Here is a 23,661-nt window from a genome sequence, read left to right as displayed (position 1 = left end):
GCTCTGAATAGCCATTCCTTCAGTGAGATTCTTTGAATTTCAAAAAATTATTCTGCCAATATATAACAAGGATTATTAATTAAAAATATAGAATTTATTTCATTCTATTTTAAAAGCCCTATTTTATGATGAAAATATCACATTTAAAGTTTCCATTTTAAAATTCATCATTGTGTTCAATCTTCTTTAACCCTCATGACAAATCAAGAAAACAGGAAGTATCACCACTTTTGATTCACTGTGAGAGTGAGTAACTAAGCTTAATTTTTCATATAATCTTCTAAAAGAAGAGTTAGAGTGGTTTGACCATTATTAAGATCTCTAACTACTGTTTAGAAAGTTGAGAAAATAATATCGTGTGTAGTTATGAAAGCTAAGAAAATAACATTGTGTGTAGTTATGAGAATTAAAGCCAGTACTCCATTCACCACAGAAAAGTGTTTTACAGCAGAGCCAGAGTCCCATCCTAGACCATAGACTGATTATATTACACACCCACCTTAAACTTAAAATAAGAGCAATTAACAATCATTACATCAACTCTTCAAATTTCTTGCATTTTTAGACTCTTTGAAAAATATTTTAAATGAATTAGCTTCTGATTTAAAATTATAAATTACTTCAGAACCTGTCTGGGACTGTACTGAGGGTAGATTCCTTGAAAGGCATATCAGTGGTGCTGGGCTTTGTCACAGATTAAAAAAAAAGATCAAACAAAATATCCTCTTAGTGTCTGGAACTCTACACTGAAACAATATTAGGTAATTCCTTTATTTTTCTATTTTTAGATTTTTTATTTGAAAACAATTTATATAGATAGATACCTTATTTTGAGTTAATATGAGTTAATCACAGATGGAATTTTTAATATGTCATTAGGCACAATGGACTACAAATTCCTAAAATACAAAGATAATTTATGGATGTTTTTGTTAATCATTAAAATTTCACAATCACTCTAAAATTAGCCATCAGGTGGATATATTATCAAATAATTTTAAATATAACATTTTACTTTATTGTTTTCAGTTTTAAATTAACAACGAATAACTGAGATTCAGCAGATTTTCTGATTCCCCTACCCCTACCACCACACACAGATTCTTACTCTATTTTCAAGTACTGATTTTTCTTCTTGCCTCTTTGCTGATCTTTCATTGTACAGATCCTATTTTCAGTTATCTTTGCCAGGACATGAGCGTGTTTGTGTGTGTCTGGATGTATACTGATGTTTTATAACACTTTAAACAAAGATGGACTTATATTTTCACTATTTATTATTTGCTTCCACCCCATGACAGGTATATCAAGTTTTGGCAACATGAAATAAATGAATGTAAAAACATCTTACACTGCTTTTTTAATTTGTTATTATGTTTTTTTTTGTGGAAAACATTATTGGAATTAGAAACATATTTATATTGGTTAATGAGAAAGAAGAGTCAGATAAAAAAATCTGGTTTAATTCAGCTTGACTTTATGAAATTTAATATAACACATAAGCAGTATTAAAATTCATTGCTAACAGAACTATGGTGCACAAAGTAATTTTCTTTAAGTTTTGGTTGTAGAGATTTTATTGGCAATTCTAGCCCAAATTCTTTATTGAAACAGAAGAAAAGGGGAATGTGTGTCACTTCCAGAGTAGTGGATTCTTTTCAATTTGATAAGAAGAAAAGGATGGTCGTTTATGAAGCCTGAGATGATTTCACTTCCTTTTCTTCAAGTTTAGAATACCACAAGAATATCATCTTGTTTGATGAAATTCTTTAAGGAGGAATGAGAGAAAGAATGGGGAATGCCCCCTTGACATCCTGGTTAGTCGTTTACCCTGGTGACTGATTAGGAGGAACCCGAAGTCTTAATGGAAATGAACATGAAGAGAAGAAATAAATGGATACCTGTTTTATGGGAGTTTTACCAGATTTGATAAATATAATTCTTCTTATCAAATGGGTATGGTTGTATGTGGTTATGGTATAATTTACAGGAAACATTGCCTAATTTAAACATTGAGGGGGAAAAAGACCCAGTATAAGATTTGAGAAAAGGTACCAAGATATTACCAGAAAACAAATGGCTAAACCAAACCAAGAAACCAGAACCACCACTAACACTACCACTACCTCCACCACCACCACCACCACCACCACCACCACCACCACCAACAACAACAACAACAACAACAACAACAACAACAGAACAGAAAAATCCTAATAGCTAAATTTGTGAAAGAGTATGGGAACTTGTAAAAATTAGGGACTTACCAGCTTCGAAGGAATAATTTAATAGAAAGAATATTGTTTTATAAGTTTTATGAATTGACCTACACTATGTCTAGTAATGACACAAAAAACTATGCCTAGAAATTTTTATAGGCATTGATCAGGAGTATATTTTAGTATATTTAATTATATCTTTTAATTGAGTAAATACTTAATGAGTTCTATTCTTTTGAATAAATACTCTTCCTATACAGCTAAATAAACCATGGATGAAAATCACAATTTGAATTTGAATACTTTTCTATTTTTCTAGCAATTGTTAATAATGCCTCCACGTATATTTTTGTGTTTTCTGGTTATCATGTACTAATCTTTTCAAATTGTCCCTTTCTTTTGTAGTGGCAGCGGTGGAGTATCTGTCAGATTATACTTAATTGATTTCAAGTTATTTCTTCACTCTCTACATAATTATTTCAATCCATATTTCTTAATTTATAATCGGGAAATTAAAGAGGAATATAATTTTTGTCAATTTTTTCCTTAATCTATCAGGAGTATTCACAACTCAGAAAGCTTTATTTTTAATGTATATAGCTACAATATTCAGGTATGATCATATTTGGTATCTAGACTTATTCAGTAACAATTTTAAGATGCCATAACTTTTTCATGGCATTTTTAACTTCTGCATTCCTTAATGTATATATAATTGGGTTAAGAAAGGGTGTTCCAATGGTATAAAATACTGCTACCATCTTGTCCATAGGAAAAGTAGTTGGTGGGCGTGCATATATAAATATGCAGGGCCCAAAAAATAGGATAACTACTATTATATGAGATGTGCAGGTAGAAAGTGCCTTTTTTCTCCCTTCTGCACTGTGGTTTCGTAGTGAGTGTAAGATCACAAAATATGAGATAATCAAAATTATAAAACTGCTCGAGCAAATTGCACCACTGTTAGACACTAACAACAGATTTATCATGTATGTGTCCATGCAGGCAAGTTTCAACAAGGGCTGTAAGTCACAGCAATAATGGTCAATGAGATTTGGCCCACAAAAGGGCAGTTTCAAAGCCAAAACAATTTGAGCAGTGGAATGTATAAAAGATCCTATCCAGGCAAGAATGATCAAGATAACACAGACCTGCCGGCTCATGATGACTGGGTAACGCAAAGGTTTACAGATGGCCACATAGCGGTCAACAGCCATGAGAATGAGGACAAAGATCTCCATGCACCCAAATAAATGGAGAGCAAAGACTTGTGTCATGCATTCATTGTAGGAAATGATGTTCTTTTTAGAGAGGGCATCGACAATGAGTCTTGGGGCGGTGGATGTTGAAAAGCAGGAATCAGCAAAGGACAAATAAAACAAGAAGAAGTACATGGGACTCCCAAGTGTCCGGCTGAACTTGATTGTCACAATAATAAGTGTATTCCCTACTACAGTCCCCATATAGAAAATTAAGAAGATTATGAACACCATTTTCTGTTTCAGGGGATCCTGTGTCAATCCTAGTAGTATAAACTGAGTGACAGTACTATTCTGCTGCATTGTGTCAGTCCATGAGAAGAACTCACATGACAGAAAGAATCTGAAAAAGAGAAACAAAAATATGGAATGAATGCTAAATTTGGAAGTTTAAGAAGATTGTTCCAGTGACTTATCACTTAGCATTCTTTTGGTTTAATTTATTCTGAAAATATCAGTTTAATGCTTACTAAATAGACTGAGCATTCAAATAATAAAAGAATCAATGATTTTGTGAAGTAATTACTTTTAGTAATGAAATTTGAGTAGGTAATTTTCTGAAAAAATGTGCCTTGTTAGTATTATGAATGATCTGTTTATGTTTGATATGTTGACAACATTTAAAAATGTTTTCCATGTTTCCATGTTTTCACTGAGTTTGAGCCACATAGCTGCACAAGAAGACACATGCTATATACTTTGAACACATGTAATGAGGACGAAAACTTTATACCTGCTAGTATTTAAGGTATTTTTTATCAGAAACACAGATGTGAACATTGAAGAAAAAAGAGAAAATATCTGAAATAAGTGAGAACTTATTTATTTTTCAGACTTAAAGAGACATTGCTATTTCATTCCATTACTGAAATTTTGGTGACATTATAATATGCGTTTTATGGAGTATTTCATACACTGGTAGCATAGTCAAAACTAAATTTATCAAATAGTAAATGTATTTTTAAAAATAAATATATACATATAAACTGATTTTTAAAGAGAATTTTTGGGAATATAGTTATGAAATATGAAATTAATTCTATTCAGTTATTTGTTCAGATTCTAAGAGTGCTTAATATAACAATGCTGTGTTTTAAACAATATTTGTTACAAATCTGTGAGAAAGTCAAGGTCAAATTTTCTTGTGATGTGAGAACAAATATCATATCTGTGATGTGTAAATGAGGCTACAAGTTCTGTCCTGTGACACAGAGAGCAGAGAATCACTTACCCTCTACATAGTAACTCACAGGAACAACAATCTGTGCAGCCTTTAACAGCAACAAAGATCAGAAAGAACGTGCAAGTCATAAAGTAGTCTGCCTTAAAATATACTTAGGAAGACTTACCTTAGGACATTGCTGGTCACATTGGTATGTCACTGGGGCAACACAGATCTTTATATGTGTATAGGAAGCATTATGACATTTTTTAAGATGGAAGAAATTCCTAGAAATATGGTTAAATGACTCAGCTGTGAAGATGGTTCTGAAACTGAGTATGCTTTAAATACTTCATACACAGTTACCCCGTGGACATTAACTGAAGGCTCATTTGCTTTGTTGGATGTATTCCAACAGGACTCTTTATGGAGTCTTTTTGCAAACAAAAAAAAAAAGAAAAAACACTTCAGGGTTGAATTAAGTAAAACAAATATCACTGTGTATTTCTATTTCCATCATTGTTGCTAGTTCTAGAAGGGTGCACATATCTTCACATATAAATAGTTTATATAATTATTGAAGCATTTATTCATATGAACTAAAGTCATACTGATGCATAAGCTATATGCAGTGGTACCTACTTATAATTCTAGCACTCGTGATAGTATAGCATGAAGATACAAGCTTCCTGCCAATCTTGGCTGAACAGGAGACCTTTGAAAATAATAACATATACATAATGATATACATGCTGACAAGAAGACAATCCATAAGATTAATCAAAGCCATACAAACACAAGTTGGTTATGCATGGTATTTTATACTTAGCTGCCATTGAGAAAATTATACTTTTCTTTCAATTTGTGTTTTTTTTAAATTATCTTTGATCAATTTTTACAGTCCAGTCATTATCCACCTCCCAGTCTGCCCTCCGACATTTCCTCATCCCATTCCTTCTCCCCTGTCTCCAAGAGGATATTCCCACCTTCCCACCCTCCACTAGACCTCCCCACTTCCTGGGCCCTCAAGCCTCTCAAGGGTTAGTTGCATCTTCTCTAAATGAGGCTTCTCTAAATGAAGCACATCCTCTGCTGTGTATCTGTCGGAGGCCTCATGTCAGCTAGTGTATGCTATCTGGTTGGTGGCTCAGTGTCTGAGAGATCGCAGTGGTCTAGGTTAGCTGAGACTGCTGGTATTCTTATGGGGTTGCCCTCTTCATTTTCTTCTAGCTTTTCTCTAATTCATCCACAGGGGTCTCAGCTTCTGTCCATTAGTTGGGTGTAAGTATCTGAATCAGACTCATTCAGCTGCTTGCTAAGCCTCCTGGAGGGCAGCCATGGTAGGCTCCTGTCTGTAAGCACACCATAGCATCTGTAATGGTGTCAAATCTTAGAGCCTCCCCTTGAGCTAGATCCAAATTTGGGCCTGTAGTTGGACCTTCTTTCCCTCAGTCTCTTCTCCGTTTGCGATGCAAACAAATTTTCAAAAAGAAAACTAAGGCAAATATATTGAAAATTTTTTCAATTTATCTTCTTATATTATGGTAAAGATGATGCTATCTACTTAAAATTAGATATTAATTGAGGAAACATACTAGCAAAACCCTAAAACTCATCTTTTATCCATAGTTTTAATTATTCTTCAATTCTTCAGTAAAGTGACTCAGGACATGTTATAAAAATGATTGAACATGAAAATATCTCTAGTCATAAAGGTGTTAACATCTTTTCAACATACTTATTTTAATCTCCTTGGATATAATAATAATTTATTGAAGTTTCCAGATGAGAGGGCAATTCTGTTTCTCAGTTTTAGAAGAAGATCTGGGATATTTATCATGAAGATTTTACTGGCTATATGGTTTCATGTTTCATTCATTCTTTCTCTTTCTTTCTTTCTTTCTTTCTTTCTTTTTTTATTTCTTTAATAAGATAGCATTTTATTAGTTAGAAACCATTATAAAAACAGCAATGATATGGGGTAGTAAAATGGAAGATGCATGTATGAATAAATTCTGGGAAACTTTAGGACCCTGGTACATGTTGGACTAATAAAAACAATAATTAAAGGGTCACATTGCAGACCAATATCATTTGAGGGTCTGGTAGAGAATCAATAATGGCTTTATGATATTAGTTAGTCTGACTCATATTAAACTGACCAGAACGAGGGAGGAAGACACTGACCTGGGGGAGGGAGGATAAAATTTATTTTCTAAAAACTGATGACAAGTCTCTGGGAAATGAAAATCCTCCCAACCCTCTGTGTTTCCCTGCCATGCTTTTTGTAGAAAAAAAGTATTTTCCATGTGTTGTAAAGATTTTGGGGGATGAAGTGAAGATTCTTAGACAAGGGAAACAAAACCAAGAGTCTTTCCCAGAGAAATAATAAAATAAGTCTTTGTCACCTACTGCTGTTCGTTATAACAAATGTAATTGACAAGTTTGAAAGTTTCAATCACATCATTTGCTCAGAATCTTTACCATCACCTGCCATCTTTAGTCTTTTTGATAAGATCTTTTTAATTTGCGTATTTTTTTAGAAGCATACTCATGCGTAGTGAAATTATAAAATTTCTATCCCTCCTTTGTAAATAGGCAAAAATAAAATGATAAATTACACAGCAAGTCTCAACAAATGAGTAATAATTAGTAATTTTTGAGAAAGGCAATATACTAAATATGCCTGAATAAGATGCTAATATTTTCACAAACTTCTGAAAATATAAATTAAAATGTATATCTCTTGAAATAAAAATTATTTGAAAGTTAATATATATGTACTATTTGCTTGACAGTTTAACCAAATTCATCAAATGTTCAAGATTTTTTGTTATTTTTATTAAATTTTGAGACTCCTTAGTTAATAAAAGATAGTTCTGCAGAGAAGTTCATCATTCATGTCATTTATAATGTATTCGTTATTATAAAATCCATATGACATAAAAGTTATCATTTTACCCACTTAAAGCACACAATTCATTATTATGTTGCATCATGCTGTTTGTGAATATTAACCTCACCCATACAAGAATTATTTTCTTTTCAAAGACTTAAATGAAAACAAATAATTTACTACTTCTCCACTCAGACTTAAGCAGTTATTAATTCTACTTTTTGCCTCTATGGATATGACTATTCTAGGCATCTGTCATAACCAAAATATCTTGAGTAGGAAAGAGTTTATTTCATCTTATATTTTCATGGAAATGTCCATCATGGAGGGAAGTCACAGCAGGAACCCAGGTAGGGCAGGAAGCTACGGCATGAAATGAGTTTGAAATTGAGTCAGTACTGGCCCTGGAATGCTACTTCTAGACTGGTGAGTTTACGTTCTTATGCATCTCAGGACCAGATGAGCAAAGGCGGAATCTCTCACAACGGGCTGGCACACACACATCAGTCATTAATCAAGACAATGTTGTATAACGAGTTTGATGGGACATTTGCTGAGTAGAAATTCCTTTTCTCAAAGAGCTCTATTTTGTGTCAAGTTGACCATGGAAGAAAGGAAGAAAGAAAGAAAGAAACAAGGAAACAAAGGAAAAGAAATAAAGAGTGAGAAGAAGTAGGGGATAGTTTCTATTCAATGTGGAACAAGGGTAAAAGAGGACATTTAAATCATATTTGTTACCAGATCTCCAGCAGAATATGCATCAAATGAAGGTTTTATGCCTAGCTAATTGAAACAAATAATGTAGACTCATAAAAACCTATATAAATGGACTGATGTAGGTAATTTCTCCCATCTGTCAAAAGGACATTTAGCAAAAGAATGCATACCAACCATAAACAATGTACTATTGGTAGCCAAGTAAAGCTTGGAATAGGAGAGGTGGTCTTCCCAGTGAAAAACATATCAATTTATTGTTCAGTGCCAAATGGAAAATGGCAGTCCTGAAATAAGACATACGAGTAGCATCACGTTGATTCACTGAGTTATATTTATAACATGCACAAATACATGTGTGTATACAATGATAATTGCTGAAAAACAAACTGCCATGACTTTGAAGGAAAGCAGGGTGAGTTTGTAGGAAGAAAGGAAAAGAAATTTTAATCTCAAAAATAAAATAAAGCAAAATAAAGTATGCATGCAAGTTCCTAATAGATAAATGTGTGAGAAACTTTTTCTTGGAGAAACACAACATACTCATCTAGATAGGGAACCCATAGCAGTCAAAAGTTACAGGTACCACCAAAGTCCAATGTGGCCAACCAATGAGTCTTGGCAGGGACTGTGTACAAGGATATGGGTGAGGAGTTAGTTACAAGAACAAAAATGACTCAAAGACAGGTCCATCACCAAAGGCTATTCCAGTATGGTGAAAGGTTTCAGAAGCTGAAAACCTGGTGCCTACTACACCTCCAATCAGATCAACAGGTTAAAAAATGTCCTTTCTGGGTGACTCAGTGTTTTCTACTTCTTCCAGGTGGTCGGGGTGTGTTTTGCTTCTTCTAGCCAGTCTTTGTAGTTTGCCTTATTGAGAGTGATTTTCAGCAATCTATATTGTTTACTTTTGGAAGGAAGGAGGCCTTCTAAATTTGGTCAGTTTCAGGAACTTCCAGAAGCTCTTGTGAGTTATTTACTGTATGTCACAAGGAGCGACTTTGTAGAATCGTATATCTCAGAGGAAACCTATACAACATACTGTTTTCAGCATCACCAGTCATTAGAGAAGTGCCAATGAAAATTCCAAAGGGTAATATTTCATCCCAATTACAAATGTTAGTATAAAAATATTAAAAATTACAAAAGCTGTTAAGGATATAGTAAAAGTTTAACTCTTGTAGCATATTAAGGGATGTAGGTTAACATAGACATTGTAAAGAAACATTTGGGGATTTAAAAAATTAGAAATTACATACTGAGTGCATCTACACATGAAAAAAATTATACCAAAGACACTATAATTATTTTGTTTAATTAACAGTAAGCAAAGTTTGCAACCAAGTGAAGTTACCATCCAAAGCTATTTTTTATGTAGAAAACAGTTGACAATGAAGTGATATACATCTATAACAGAAGGGTTTTATAGCATGTACAATGAGATCAAATATTAAGGGAGTGTTATGTTGATTGGAATAAGCTGGGGATAAGGCAGATAGCACATGATCTCAGTCATACTAGAAATGTAAGACAGTAGAATTCAAAGAATTAGTAGATACATTGTTTCTAAACGTCAGGGAGTGGTGGGTATGTCAGAGGACAAAGTAAGATAAAAGGATTGACTCCTAATCTATTGCACAGTATTATGACTACAGATAATATAATAATAGATTTTAAAATTTAAAAATATTTAATACATTTCAACTACTATCATCTTCTATGTACTTATTCTTCATGTATATGCCTATTTATCATCTTTTTATCTATAATAATTTTACATTTTAAATTATAACCATGTACAATTTTAATTATTCATAAAAAGATGAAAATGTGTTTGAGTAAAGGGAGATAATACAGAAAATTCATATAAACTTTATTTAACACATTTATAAATGCAGAAATTTAAAAATACATTCATAGTTCAATAATAATTCAGATATTTTCCATTAGACATGCAATTGAATGAACATTACAAATGATATTAAGTTTTTACAGATTCATCATGAGTATTCTGAAATCCATCATCACACAAGAAGTTGATAAATGTTTCTTTTGCTTTCCCAGGAGGAGTATTTATCACTAATGATGTAAAACACAGGAGTCTGGGGAAAGTCATTTTCTAATATGTTCCCTTATTTTCAATTAAGAAACAAAAACTAGATAATGTGAAGCAATTCATTTTTAATTTGTCTCCTTAGATTTTGTGGAGAAATGATGGGTCACAATTACAAGTTGTACTATTTTGGTATACAGATTAAACTTCTTTAAGTTTTCATCTATTTTTAATTTTAGTGTTTATATGTATAAATCTTATTGTTTTGTATGTCTACATATGATAAGTTTACATGCCCATAGAGGCCACAGGAAGCATTATAACCTCCGGATCTGGAGTTACTGATTATAGCCACCTGGCACATGGAACTATGGAGGATGTTTTTAATTTAAACAATAATAATATATTGCCAATACCCATAGGTTATGGCCTTCTTGGGATACAAAGAAAAACTGTGCTTATTCTAACTCTAAAATTTCTCAATATATATAATCCACCACATAAACATTTCTTTTATAAAGGGAAGGAACACGATGATAAAATTTGAGACAAAGAACTTGTTTTACAGAGAAAATTAGAAAAAGACAAATCCCAAGTTCTGGCTTACATTGCTCAATGAGTTGAGGATAATACAACAGGAAAAGATGAGTATTATTAGGCATTAATATAAGTGTTTACATGTTCTGCTGAACACCTTCTATTCTCACTGGTGGCCTCAGCTGAGAAGGATTTACCTACATTTGCTGAGGAAAGTATTATGGCCTTCTGTCAGGGCATGCTACTGTAAGACAATGCTAATTCTCCTTATGGACTATTCCTACCACTGTGATTAGCTTCTAGACCTAGAAGTGGACTAATGTCTACTTTAAAGTGTGACCTGTAAGCAGGTTTCCAATTTTCAAAGGGCGGCATATTTAGTTTAACTGGAAACATGTATGATAATGATAAAATAGCTACAAAATATGTCAGATCGACTCTATTGATGCACACACAGTGGGTTGATTTGCATCATTGAGTGCTACGCTCCAGGCATTGATGCATGGTTCTGTTGAAATGTGAGGCAACCAACATGACTAATCATGTATACAGTAAGTGAGAAATATATAAGCAATTTTACACAGAAAATAAATGTATAAACCAATGACAACGATATAATGCATGTGAGCAGGTTGCATGGGAAAAGTTGGGGAAAGGAAAGAAATAAAGGGAGAAAATGATGCACTTATATTTTACTTTTTAAAAATTTAAAACACAGAACTTCTGGTTCCTACCTGTGCTGGGACTAGAGCCCCAGATTTGGACCCAATCCCACATAGCCCACACCCATTGCAGCTTGACTCCCCAATATTCTGACACATCCAGCTGAACAGGTAAGACCATAAACTCTGCCCCAAAAGCCAACATACTAAGAACCCTGAGACCTGGGGAAGCAGATTTCTTGCACAGCCAAAGACCAGTGGGCCTTCTGGTTTCCATCCAGCGCTTGACCCAATCTCACACAGGCCACACCCCAGTTGCCGTTTGAATCCCAAGGTATTCTGGCCTATCCTGGATCACTGGATCATAGGATCACAGGCTCATGGGAAGGATTTACCTACATTTGCTGAGGAAAGTATTATGGCCTTCTGTCAGGGCATGCTACTGTAAGACAATGCTAATTCTCCTTATGGACTATTCCTACCACTATGATTAGCTTCTAGACCTAGACAGAGGGAGGCAAGATAACACCAGAGATAACCAAATGGTAACGGACAAGAAGAATAACACAAGCAACAAAAACCAATTTGACTTTACAACATCAGAACTCAATTCTCCAACCACAGCCAGACCTGGATACTCCAACACAACTGTAAGGCGAGACTCAGATCTAAACTCTCATTTCATGAAAATGTAGAGGACTTTAAGAATGACATAAATAAATCCCTTAAAGAAATGTAGAATACAATCAAACAGGTGAAAGAATTGAACAAATCCATCCAGGATCTAAAAATGGAAATAGAATTATTAAACAAAACTCTAAGGGAGACAGTCATGGAAATGGAAAACCTAGGAAAGCAAACAAGAGTCATAGATGCAAGAACCATCACCAACAGAATATAAGAGATAGAAGAGAGAATCTCATTGACAGAAGACAGAATAGAGGACATTGACACAACACTCAAGGAAAATAGAAAAAGAAAAAATCTTCTATCTCAAAACATTCAAGGAATCAAGAACACAATGAAAAGACTGAACCTCAGAATAAAAGGTATAGAACAGAGTGAAGATTCCCAATTTAAAAGGCCAGAAATAAGTCCAAGTGGATCAAGGACCTCCACATCAAACCAGATACACTCAAACTAATAGAAGAAAAAGTGGGGAAGCATCTTGAACACATGGGCACTGGAGAAAATTTCCTGAACAAAACACCAATGGCTTATGCTCTAAGATCAAGAATCGACAAATGGGTTCTCATAAGACTACAAAGCTTCTGTAAGGCAAAGGACACTGTTGTTAGGACAAAATGGCAACCAACAGATTGGGAAAAGATTTTACCAATCCTACAACTGATAGAGTGCTTTTATCCAAAATATACAAAGAACCCAAGAAGTTAGACTGCAGGGAGACAAATAACTCTATTAAAAAATGGGGTTAAGAGCTAAACAAAGAATTCACAGCTGAGGAATGCCAAATGGCTTAGAAACACCTAAAGAAATGTTCAACATTTTAGTCATAAGGGAAATGCAAATCAAAACAACCCTGAGATTTCACCTCACACCAATGAGAATGGCTAAGTTCAAAAACTTGGGTGACAGCAAATGCTAGCGAGGATGTGGAGAAAGAGGTGCAATCCATTGTTGGTGGGATTGCAGACTGGTACAACCTTTCTGGAAATCAGGCTGCAGGTTCCTCAGAAAATTGGACATTGAACTACCTGAGGACCCAGCTATACCTCTTTTGGGCATATACCCAAAAGATGACCCAACATATGACAAAGACACATGCTCCACTATGTTCATAGCAGCCTTATTTATAATAGCCAGAAGCTGGAAAGAACCCAGATGCCCTTCAACAGAGGAATGGATACAGAAAATTTGGTACATCTACACAATGGAATATTACTCAGCTATCAAAAACAATGACTTTATGAAATTCATAGGCAAATGGATGTAACTGGAAAATATCATCCTGAGTGAGGTAACCCAATCACAGAAAAACATACATGGTATGCATGCATTGATAAGTGGATATTAGCCCAAATGCTTGAATTACCCTAGATGCACAGAACACATGAAACACAAGAAGGATGACCAAAATGTGAATGTTTCACTCCTTCTTTAAAAGGGGAACAAGAATACACTTAGGAGGGAATAGGGAAGCAAAGTTTAGAACAGAGACAGAAGGAATACCCATTCAGAGCCTGCCCCACATGTGGCCCATACATATACAGCCACCAAACTAGATAAGATGGATGAAGCAAAGAAGAGCAGGCTGACAGGAACCTGATGTAGATCTCTCCGGAGATACACAGCCAGAATACAGAAAATATATAGGCGAATGCCATCATTAAACCACTGGACTGAAAACGGGACCCCCGTTGAAGGAATCTTAGAAAGGACTGAAAGAGCTTGAAGGGTCTTGAGACCTCATATGAACAACAATGAGAACCAACTGGAACTTCCAGGGACTAAGCAACTACCCAAAGACTATACATGGACTGACCCTGGGCTCCAACCTCATAGGTAGCAATGAATAGCCTAGTAAGAGCACCAGTGGAAGGGGAAGTCTTTGTTCCTGCCAAGACTGAACACCCAGTGAACGTGACTTTTGGGGGTAAGGCCGTAATTGGGGGAGGGTGGGGAGGAGAGCACTCATAGAGAAAGGGAGGGGAAGGGGTTAGGGGGATGTTGGCCTGGAAACTGGAAAAGGTAATAATAATTGAAATGTAAATAAGAAATATCCAAGTTAATAAAGATGAAAAAATATGTTATAAAAAAAGAAAATAAACTGTATTAAAATTAAAGAAAAAGGTCCACCAAACATCTTCAACAAAATTATAGAACACTTTCCTAACCTAAAGGAAGAAATGCTCATAAACACAAAAGAAATGTACAGAAATAAAAAAAAAAGATGAGTCAAGAAAGAAATTCCCTTCGTCACATAATAATTAAAACATTAAATGCAAGAAAAAACAAAGAATATTGAGAGCAGTAAGGAAAAAGGTCAAGTTACATAAAAAGGCAGACCTATCAGAATTACACCAGACTTCTCAATAGAGATGCTAAAAGACAGAAGATCCTGGACCATGTCATACAGAACCTAAGAGAACAAGACTTCCAACCCAGGCTATTATACTCTGCAAAACTCGCAATTAACATAGATGGAGAAACCAAAGTATTCCAAGAAAAAAAAAACAACTTTAAACACTATCTTTCCACAAACTCTTCCCTACAGAGGGCAATAGAAGGAAAAGTCCAGTACTAGGAGGGAAACTATACATACAAAGAAAAGACAAGAAATTAATCTTTTTACAAAAACACCAAAAGAAAAGAAATATGCAAACCTAATTCTACCTCTAAGCACGAAAATATCAGGAAGCAAAAATCTTTGGTTTCCAAGAGCTCTCATCATCAATAGACTCAATTCTCTAATTAAAAACAAAACAAACCAAAACAAACAAAACAAAGATCCTGAGTTCAATTCTCAGCAACTACATAGTTGTTCAAAATCATCTGCAATGAAATCACATTCCCTCTTCTGGTTTGTCTGAAGACAGTAATGATGCACTCACACATAAAATAAATAAATATTTTTATAAATAAAAAAATAGACTAGCAGACTGCATACATAAACAAGATCCAGCAGTTTATCCATACAGGAAACACACCTCAGGATTAAAGACAGATATTACCTCAAAGTAAAAGGATGGGAAAATATTTTCCAAGCAAATGGTTCTAGTTCACAAGATGGAATAGTCATTCTAATATCCAACAAAGTAGACATTCTAACAAAATCTATCAAAAAATATGAAGAAGGACACTACATACTTATCAAAGAAAAAACCCATCAAGATGAACTCTGAAATTTGAACATCTATACCCAAATGCAAGGATACACACATTTGTAGAAGAAATGTTACTAAAGCTCAAAGTACACACTTAAACTCCCAAAATAATAATAGGAGATTCCAACACACCATTCTCTCCAATGGACAGAGATTATGGAAACCAAAACTAAACTGAGACACAGTGCAACTAAAAGAAGTTGTGAACCAAATGGATTTAACTAATAGCTACAGAACATTTCAATCTTAAACAAAAGAAATATACCTTTTCTCAGCATCTCATGGTAGTTTCTGTAAATTTGATCCTATACTCAGACACAAAACAAGCCTCAACATATTCAGGAACATTGAATTAATACCATGTTTTCTATTACACCACAACAAACTAATGCTGGTCATCAATAACAACAAAAACAGCAAAGAGCCCATATACACATGAAATCTGAACAATTATCTACTCAATAATAAGTTGGTCAAGGAAGAAAGAAAGAAATTAAAGAATTTTTGGAGGTCAATAAAAATGAAGGCACAACATATCCAAACTTATGGGACACAATGAGAGAAAGAAGTACTAAGAGGGACTCTCTTGCCAACAGCAATCTATATATACAGTGTAATCCCCGTCAAACTCCCAACTAAATTCTTCATAAAATTAGTAAAACAATTTGCAAATTCATTGGAATAACAACAACAACAAAAAACTCAGGATAATGAAAACTATCCTGAACAATAAAATAATTCCTTGGGGAGTCACCATCCCTGACATCAAGCTGTATTATAGAGCAATAGTGATAAATACTGTATGGTACTGTCTCAGAGACAGGGGTTTGATCAGTGAGGCACAACTGAAGACTTAGAAAAGAACCTACACACCTATGATCACTTAATCTTTGACAAGGAAGCTAAAACCATCCAGTGGGAAAAGGTAGCATTTTCAACAAATGGTGCTGGTTCAACTGGAGGACAAAATATAGAAGAATGTAAATTAATCCATTCTTATTGCCCTGTACAATGTTCAATTCCAAGTAGATCAAGGATATCCACATAAAGCTGGACAAACTTGACCTATTAGAAGAAAAAGTGCATAAGAACCTGGAACACATGGACACTGGGGAATTTCCTGAACAGAACACCAATGGCTTATGCTATAAGATCAAGAATTAACAAATGGAAGCTCATAAAATTGCAAAGCTTTGGTAAGGCAAAGGACGATGTCAATAGGACAAAATGCAATCAATAAATTGGGAAAAGATCTTAACCAACCCTACATCCAATAGAGAGCTAATATCCAATATATAAAAATATCTCAAGAAGCTGGACTCTAGAGAATCAAATAAACCTATTAAAAATAGGGCACAGAGCTAAAAAATTATCAGCTTGGGAATATGGAATGACGGCAAAGTACCTAAAAAATGTTCAATATCCTTAGTTATTAGGGAAATGTAAATCAAACCAACCCTGAGGTCCTACCTCACCGCAGTCAGAATAGCTAAAATCAAAGACTCAGGAAGAGAACTACAGACCAAATTCCCTTATGAATATTGATGCAAAAAATGCGATAAAATTCTTGAAAACTGGATCCAAGAACACATGAAAATGACCATCCTCCATGATCAAGTAATCTTCATCCCAGGAATGTACAGATTGTTCAATATACAGAAAGTCATCAATGCAATTCACTATTTAAACAAACTCAACGGGGGGCATGATCTCATTAGATGCTGAGAAAACATAGACAAAATTCAATACCCCTTCATGGTTAACTTTTAGAAAGGTCAGGAATTCAAGGTCCATACCTAAACATAGTAAAAGGAATATAGCACAAACTGGTAGCCAACATCAAAGTAAGTGGAGAGAATCCCACTAAAATGAGAGATTAGTCATGGCACCAGTTCTCTTCCTGCCTATTAAATAGAGTACTTGAAGTCCTAGTCAGAGCAATCAGAAAACAAAAGTAGGTCAAAGGGATACAAATGGGAATGGAAAAAGTCAAAACATCACGATTTGTGGATGATATGATAGTATATTAAGCAACCCCAAAATTTCTACCAGAGAACTCCTACAGCTGATAAACAACTTCAACGGAGTGGCTGATCATAAAATTAACTCAAACAAATCAGTAGCCTTCCTGTACACAAAGGATAAAAGGGCTGAGAAAGAAGTTAGGGAAACAACACCCTTTCCAATATTCACAAATAATACAAAGTATCTTGGTATGATTCTAGCCAAGTAAGTGAAAGATCTCTATAACAGCAACTTCAAACCCCTGAAGAAAAATATCGAAGGAGACGTCAGAAGGTAGAAAGATCTCTGGTGCTCATGGATTGTCCGGATTAATATAGTAAAAATGGGCATCTTACCAAAAATAATCTACCAATTCAATTCAATCCCCATCAAATTCCAACAGTGAATATATCCAAAAGATTTGAAAATAAAAAATAAGGCAGAATGGCTTTATGAATATGGAAATTTGGATCATAGCATGATCTATCATGTAAACCCTACACATAGGAGAGACTAGGACATAATTTTATTCAAAACTGTTAACAAGTTTATGAATGAGTAGATCAATGCCCTTAACTGTTCTTTTATCATTACTCCCTTCAGTTTACTTCCACAGTTGAAAAAAACATGTTGTAAGTGGAAAAATATCTATGAATGGAAAAATATGAGAGTATGAAATTTCAAAGGGTCAATGGTCAGGACTTACCTTCCAAAGACATTATTTGTATGGTTACGTATAAAGGACATGAAAGGAGAAAACTTTAAATTTAGCTCATGAGATCAGGGCTTTTCTAGAAGAGGTCAAATATAATTATAAATGTAAGTCAGAGGGAGATAGCAGAATCTCTCTATATATATCTCTGACTCTCTATCTCTGACTCTCTGTCTCTGTCTCTCTCTTCTCTCTCTCTCTCTCTCTCTCTCTCTCTCTCTCTCTCTCTCTCTCTCTTTCTGTGTGTGTGTGTGTGTGTGTGTGCATGTGTGTTTGTGTGTGTAATATGTATATGTATTGACAATAAAGCAACCTAAGTTAGATTTTTCCTATGTGAGGTCTAATTTCTGCTTCGCTTAGTGTAACACATGAGTAGCAACTATTTGTATTTTTGCTGTGTATGTAAGACTTTCATATTAAGATCATCCAAACTGTCCATTCCATTCTTTCTCCAGTCTATCTGAAGACATATGTTTATTGCTTTATTTGTCATCTGAATGAACTTTTGTACTAAACAATTTCCAAATGGCATTTTTCATCTGAGCATTTCTTAAGGTATAGATTAATGGGTTTAACATGGGAGTTATCATAGTATAAAACATAGCAACTGCTTTATCAATGGGTAATGTAGCTGCAGGTCTCATGTAAACAAATATGCAGGGCACAAAAAATAAAACCACCACTGTAATGTGAGAAACGCAGGTAGAGAGAGCTTTGCGCCTTCCTTCTGCACTGTGGTTCTTTAGGGAGTGAAGGATGACCAGGTAGGAGACAAGCAGTAGGAGGAAGTTCAACAGACAGATGAAGCCACTGTTGGCAGCAACAAAGAGTCCTAGAATGTGGGTATCAACACAGGCGAGAGCAAGCAAGGGGTTCAGATCACACATAAAGTGGTCTATCACATTAGGGCCACAGAAAGGTAATCCAATAATGAAAAGAATTTGGATACCTCCATGAAGAAAGCCTCCAACCCACGACACTCCCACAAGGATGTTACAGAGCTGTCGATTCATGATGGTTGCATAGTGCAAGGGTTTACAGATGGCTACATAGCGGTCATAAGCCATCACAGTAAGCAAGATAACCTCAGCTCCTCCAAAGAAATGTTCTGCAAAAACTTGAGTCATGCATCCATTGAATTTAATAGATTTCTTTTCATGGAGTGAATCAGCAATCAGTTTAGGTGTATTAACAGAGGAGTAGCAGGCATCAATAAAAGAGAGATAGGCCAGGAAGTAGTACATTGGGGATCCCAACAGTTGGCTGTTTGTAATGGTGATTAGAATAAGCAAATTTCCCACCACAGAGAAGACATAGATAACCAAAAACACAACAAATACGATTTTTTGCATGTGTGGATTCTGTGTGAGCCCCAGGAGAACAAACTCGCTTACGTTGTTCCTAATTTCCATCTAGTTTATGAGACAGTCCATCATATTTCCTAGAAAAAAAACTAATAGAACTACATGTTTATATAATTCCTGTATTCTAATAATTAATAACTTTGCTTCAGTTAATTAATGACATATAACAAGTTTGATTTTAAAACTGCAGGAAGAACTATGGATACTTATGATTATTTAAGACTATAGAGTAGTCTTTTTGGTGAAGCTAGATATAAAGATTATCAACATAATATGTGTTTTATTCATATTAAATAGACAACCAGAAAATTTTAATCATCATCTGAGTAGAAGGGTAGAGCAGATTGAAGTAATAAAATTCCTTATACACTAACACCATACACTGAGCCATGGCTTTTTTAAATAAGCTGGCATTCATTGAGAAGAAGAAGGTAGATAATTAGTCCCAATATTAGAATATTAATAGTAGCATAAAGTTACTTATAAAATGCCAATAATTTAAACTAAGTAAAAGTTTCATGTTTTAGATAATTATATAGACAACAAAAAGCTATAAAGTGGAATAGCAACATATATGAAGGGTTTAGTAGAACTACTGCTGAGGCTACAGTGAAGGAATACAGGTATAAGAATCCATAATACTTAGTAAGAGCATGTGATGAGTCTTAAATAGTTTTTGACAATTCTGTGCTCCTGCACTGGTTGTTACTAAATACTTTACACAGGAGACTGATTTTCTTTCTTTATGTAACCTTTGTTGTTGCTATTTTTCTGTCAATTCAGAAAAAGGGAATATGATGTATTTATGTAAACTAAACATCAAATAAAACCAGTAAATTGTGCCTGTTCCTAAGAACTTTTAAAAAAATGAATAGTGGTTCAGTTCTTCATATACACAAAACAGGTGGTTGTCATAATAACTCTCAAAATTGTTATAAGTTTTACTATGTATTCTGAGAGTAGAGAAATTAATTTTTCTACCTCAGGTAAGCAGAAAAATTGGCAGTATTATATTACTTTGTTTCTTTCAGTTTTTTTTAATCTCCCAAATGTTAAAGTGTTGTGCAATTCAAATCATCCAACTGTATAACTCATACTATCATGTAACAGAGGTGTTGGTTCACAAACTGCTTTAGATATGACTTAATGATTTATTTACTTGAATACCATTTATGAAATAACTTCTTTTGAGCCAAATTCATGGGTAGACAGGATCATAGTCCATCTTTTCTCCTTCTCATGTATCATTATTTAGTAGAGGGTATAAAACACTGGCCAACACTCTGAAAATGTGCTTCAACAATTTCCAATTACATCAGTTCAAGAATTGTAGTCACCAAATGAGAATTCTCATACTTTTTCTTGTCACTCACCTTGGGTTCATTTTCTGGAAATTTGCACACTTGTTTCAACATCTGTGTATAAAATGAGAACAAGAATGGTATTGTATAATTTAATATGTGAACTGGTTAAGATAGGGAAGCAGGTTTGGGAGCAACGACAAGACTATATTTTTAAACATGAATACAGTTACCAGATTAGCATAACTGATAACGTGGCAGCAGTATACAAAAACATTTAATTTTCCAATAAGCTTAAGAAAAATTCCATTTAATACTTTGAAAGAAGCCAGAGAAAAAATTTTTAATATAGAATTTCTCTGTGTAGTTCTGGCTGTCCTGAAACTCACTTTGTAGACCAGGCTGGCGGTGAACTCAGAGATCTGAATGTCTCTGCCTCCCAAGTGCTGGGATTAAAGGCATGACTATCACCATATGGCTAGAAGCCACAGAGATTTGTGAGATCGATAGGACGTTAACACCAGAATGAATTATCTGTGTTTATGCTTTGAATAAATAACTTATATATTTACTCATTTAATATTTGTATTTAGTTTTTTTTGTATGGTCAAACTAAACATTGAGCTCAATACTATAAATAGCCTTAGCTGTTAAAAGGTGTATCTCAGTTTGAAACAGAAATAAGTACATCTAATTCACATAATCATCTATAAGTCTTTTATCATTAATAAGTACAATAAGTAAATGCAAATTACTTACCAAATGTCTTAAAGTGTTAGGGTGAGGATGATATATTCTGTGACTTTATTTACAAACTCTGAAAATAAACAATCAAACTCCTATGTAAAACATTACAGTATTTACCACATATCAGCATTAATAAAAGATTTAACTCAGCAGTTCCAGCTTTAAGTGAGCACTGTGAGTGTTCAGAATAAAGCTACCCAGGAAAGGAAGACTTTCAATATGAAATATGCAACACATTTCTAGATATCAAATCATCACATCTTTCATAATGTTTCCATAGAAACATCTTTCCTTTCCTCCATAAACCTAAAACTATTTTACAGACAGTAGTATGATGTTTGAATCTGGAATGCATTCTTTTAATGAACTATGGAGACATGATCTTTGATTTCCAATTCTGATCATTCACCTGAAAGGCAGGGGCTGGCAAATTTGCAGATACGTTTACAAAGGATCCACTCTATTCAAGGTGAATCTTGCTGAGGGTATATGACATACAAAGAGACATTTGTATCCTTCATTGAAAGGGTATTTAAAGAAGTTCCCATGAATTTCAATAATCTTGTTATTTTGCTTTCTCTCTCAGGAATTAATTAACTTCTTTGATGAGAAGGTCCTGTCTTAGAATCCAGTGTGACTCACTTACTCTTTAATGGGGAGTAGTATCCTGCAAGCATAGAAAGAAAGCAGGTAGTAGATTCCTTTCTCTAATAGTTTGGTTAAGAATACTCAGTGCCATGTAAACAACAGTGTCTTCAATCTAACATGGACACCATGAACGCAGCTTTCCTTGTGATACATATGACAGGGGAAATAATTGTATTCATACCAATGTGATCCTATTCCTGAAAACTTGCTTAATACCTAAACTAAGAAGCCTCAAAACTGACAGCTGTTTTAAAGTAATAACTTCAAAAACTTTTTCTCACATACTTCTGAGTGCCTTGGATTTTTGTAGAATCTTTACAATTCTGCATGTTATACTCATCACCATATTATACTTCTACTTATCACCATATTTTTCTTATCATTAGGATACTTCAAATGACCCTATCTCAAAACAAAACAAAACAAAACAAAACAAAGCAGAGCAAAACAACTCAACCACAAAAAAGGAGTTTCACATTTATTCCTTTGTATTGTTGGTCATTATTCACCATTTAGTTATTTATTAGGATGATTAGTTTTAAATTATTGTACTTATTAAATTTTAAGACTTGATTTTATGTAGCTTAGGCTGCCCTTGTACTCACTATGAAGCAGAACATTATATAAACTCTTGATCTTTCTACTTCTTATTCCCGAGTTCTTACTCTCCTGTTTAATTGTTTTTTTCATTTCTTCAAATAAGCCTTTGACAATTTAATAGAGATATAATCCATGCTTTCTTCTCTGGTGCCTTTAGTTGTGAGCCGTGACTCTGTAGGTGGAAACTTCTCTCTAGCTCCGTTATGATTACACTTACCCACACCTACCCTTATCTATTCCCCAACACATTCTGAATCCAACCTTCCTATTAATATCTCTCACATGTTCTTTCTTCCTTTCCCTCTTCCACTTTTCTTGTGACTGAGTTTAACTATGACCATCCCAGTGACTAGAAATAAGGGGTTAGCATTATGCACTGGAGTTTGGTAGTGTAACTAGTCAGTTTGCATATGAAGCTAATGACTCTCTCTCTCTCTCTCTCTCTCTCTCTCTCTCTCTCTCTCTTTCAGCATTCATTAATAGTTTACAGATCAGTAGGCATGTTGGAGATCAATGACATTCTCTCCATTCCATGAATAATGTTGCACGGCCTGTCTTGTATGATCCTGGTGCAGATAACCACAGACATTCTAAACTTATGATCTCAATAGGTGTGACTTCGCCAAATAGCACTTCTTAGCTTTTCTCCCAATCCTATGGCTCTTACGATTTTTTAGGCTTCCTCATCAAGAATTCTTTCATCTAAGTTGTAGTGGGGGTGAACTGTATAGGGCCGAGCTTTCAACCATTAATTATTTCAAGCACCTTCTGTAGCTATTTGACTAAATTCAGTGAATAGAGAGACTTCTCTTGTCATTTCACTGCTGCAAATGCATATAAACATGGATATTTAAATTTACTTTGATTCTACTTGAATCTAGCAACAATGGTGATTTTTTTCTGGGAGCCCATAACTCACTATCTTTCTTCTTTTGACC

The 23,661-nt window shown here is 34.4% G+C and overlaps 2 protein-coding genes across 5 annotated transcripts in view; both read right to left on the bottom strand.

Moving 5' to 3' along the window:
* Positions 1-1,443: 1,443 nt before the first annotated feature.
* Positions 1,444-23,661, bottom strand: part of Or4c11 (olfactory receptor family 4 subfamily C member 11) — a 102,461-nt gene continuing 80,243 nt past the window's right edge. The window contains exons 2-4 of one of the 3 annotated variants that reach the window (XM_087653670.1): positions 21,488-21,545; positions 20,801-20,842; positions 1,444-3,821 (exon numbers count right to left, since the gene is read on the bottom strand). In XM_087653670.1, the coding sequence (XP_087509796.1) occupies positions 2,858-3,821; positions 20,801-20,811 (975 nt within the window). In that variant the 5' untranslated portion in view covers positions 20,812-20,842; positions 21,488-21,545 and the 3' untranslated portion in view covers positions 1,444-2,857. Of the gene's footprint in view, positions 3,822-20,800; positions 20,843-21,487; positions 21,546-23,661 lie in introns of those variants that run through there. The other 2 variants (XM_087653671.1, NM_001000635.1) reach the window with 2 other exon arrangements.
* The window catches only part of Or4c105 (olfactory receptor family 4 subfamily C member 105), an 85,395-nt gene continuing 80,279 nt past the window's right edge, over positions 18,546-23,661 (bottom strand). The window contains exons 2-4 of one of the 2 annotated variants that reach the window (XM_087650853.1): positions 21,488-21,545; positions 20,801-20,842; positions 18,546-19,504 (exon numbers count right to left, since the gene is read on the bottom strand). In XM_087650853.1, coding sequence (XP_087506979.1) covers positions 18,546-19,475 — 930 coding nt within the window. In that variant the 5' untranslated portion in view covers positions 19,476-19,504; positions 20,801-20,842; positions 21,488-21,545. Of the gene's footprint in view, positions 19,505-20,800; positions 20,843-21,487; positions 21,546-23,661 lie in introns of those variants that run through there. The other variant, NM_001000345.1, reaches the window with a different exon arrangement.

The sequence above is a fragment of the Rattus norvegicus genome, chromosome 3, assembly GCF_021556685.1.
Source record: "Rattus norvegicus strain SHRSP/BbbUtx chromosome 3, alternate assembly SHRSP_T2T, whole genome shotgun sequence".
NCBI classification, from domain to species: domain Eukaryota; kingdom Metazoa; phylum Chordata; class Mammalia; order Rodentia; family Muridae; genus Rattus; species Rattus norvegicus.
This window is presented reverse-complemented; position numbering and strand designations above follow the sequence as displayed.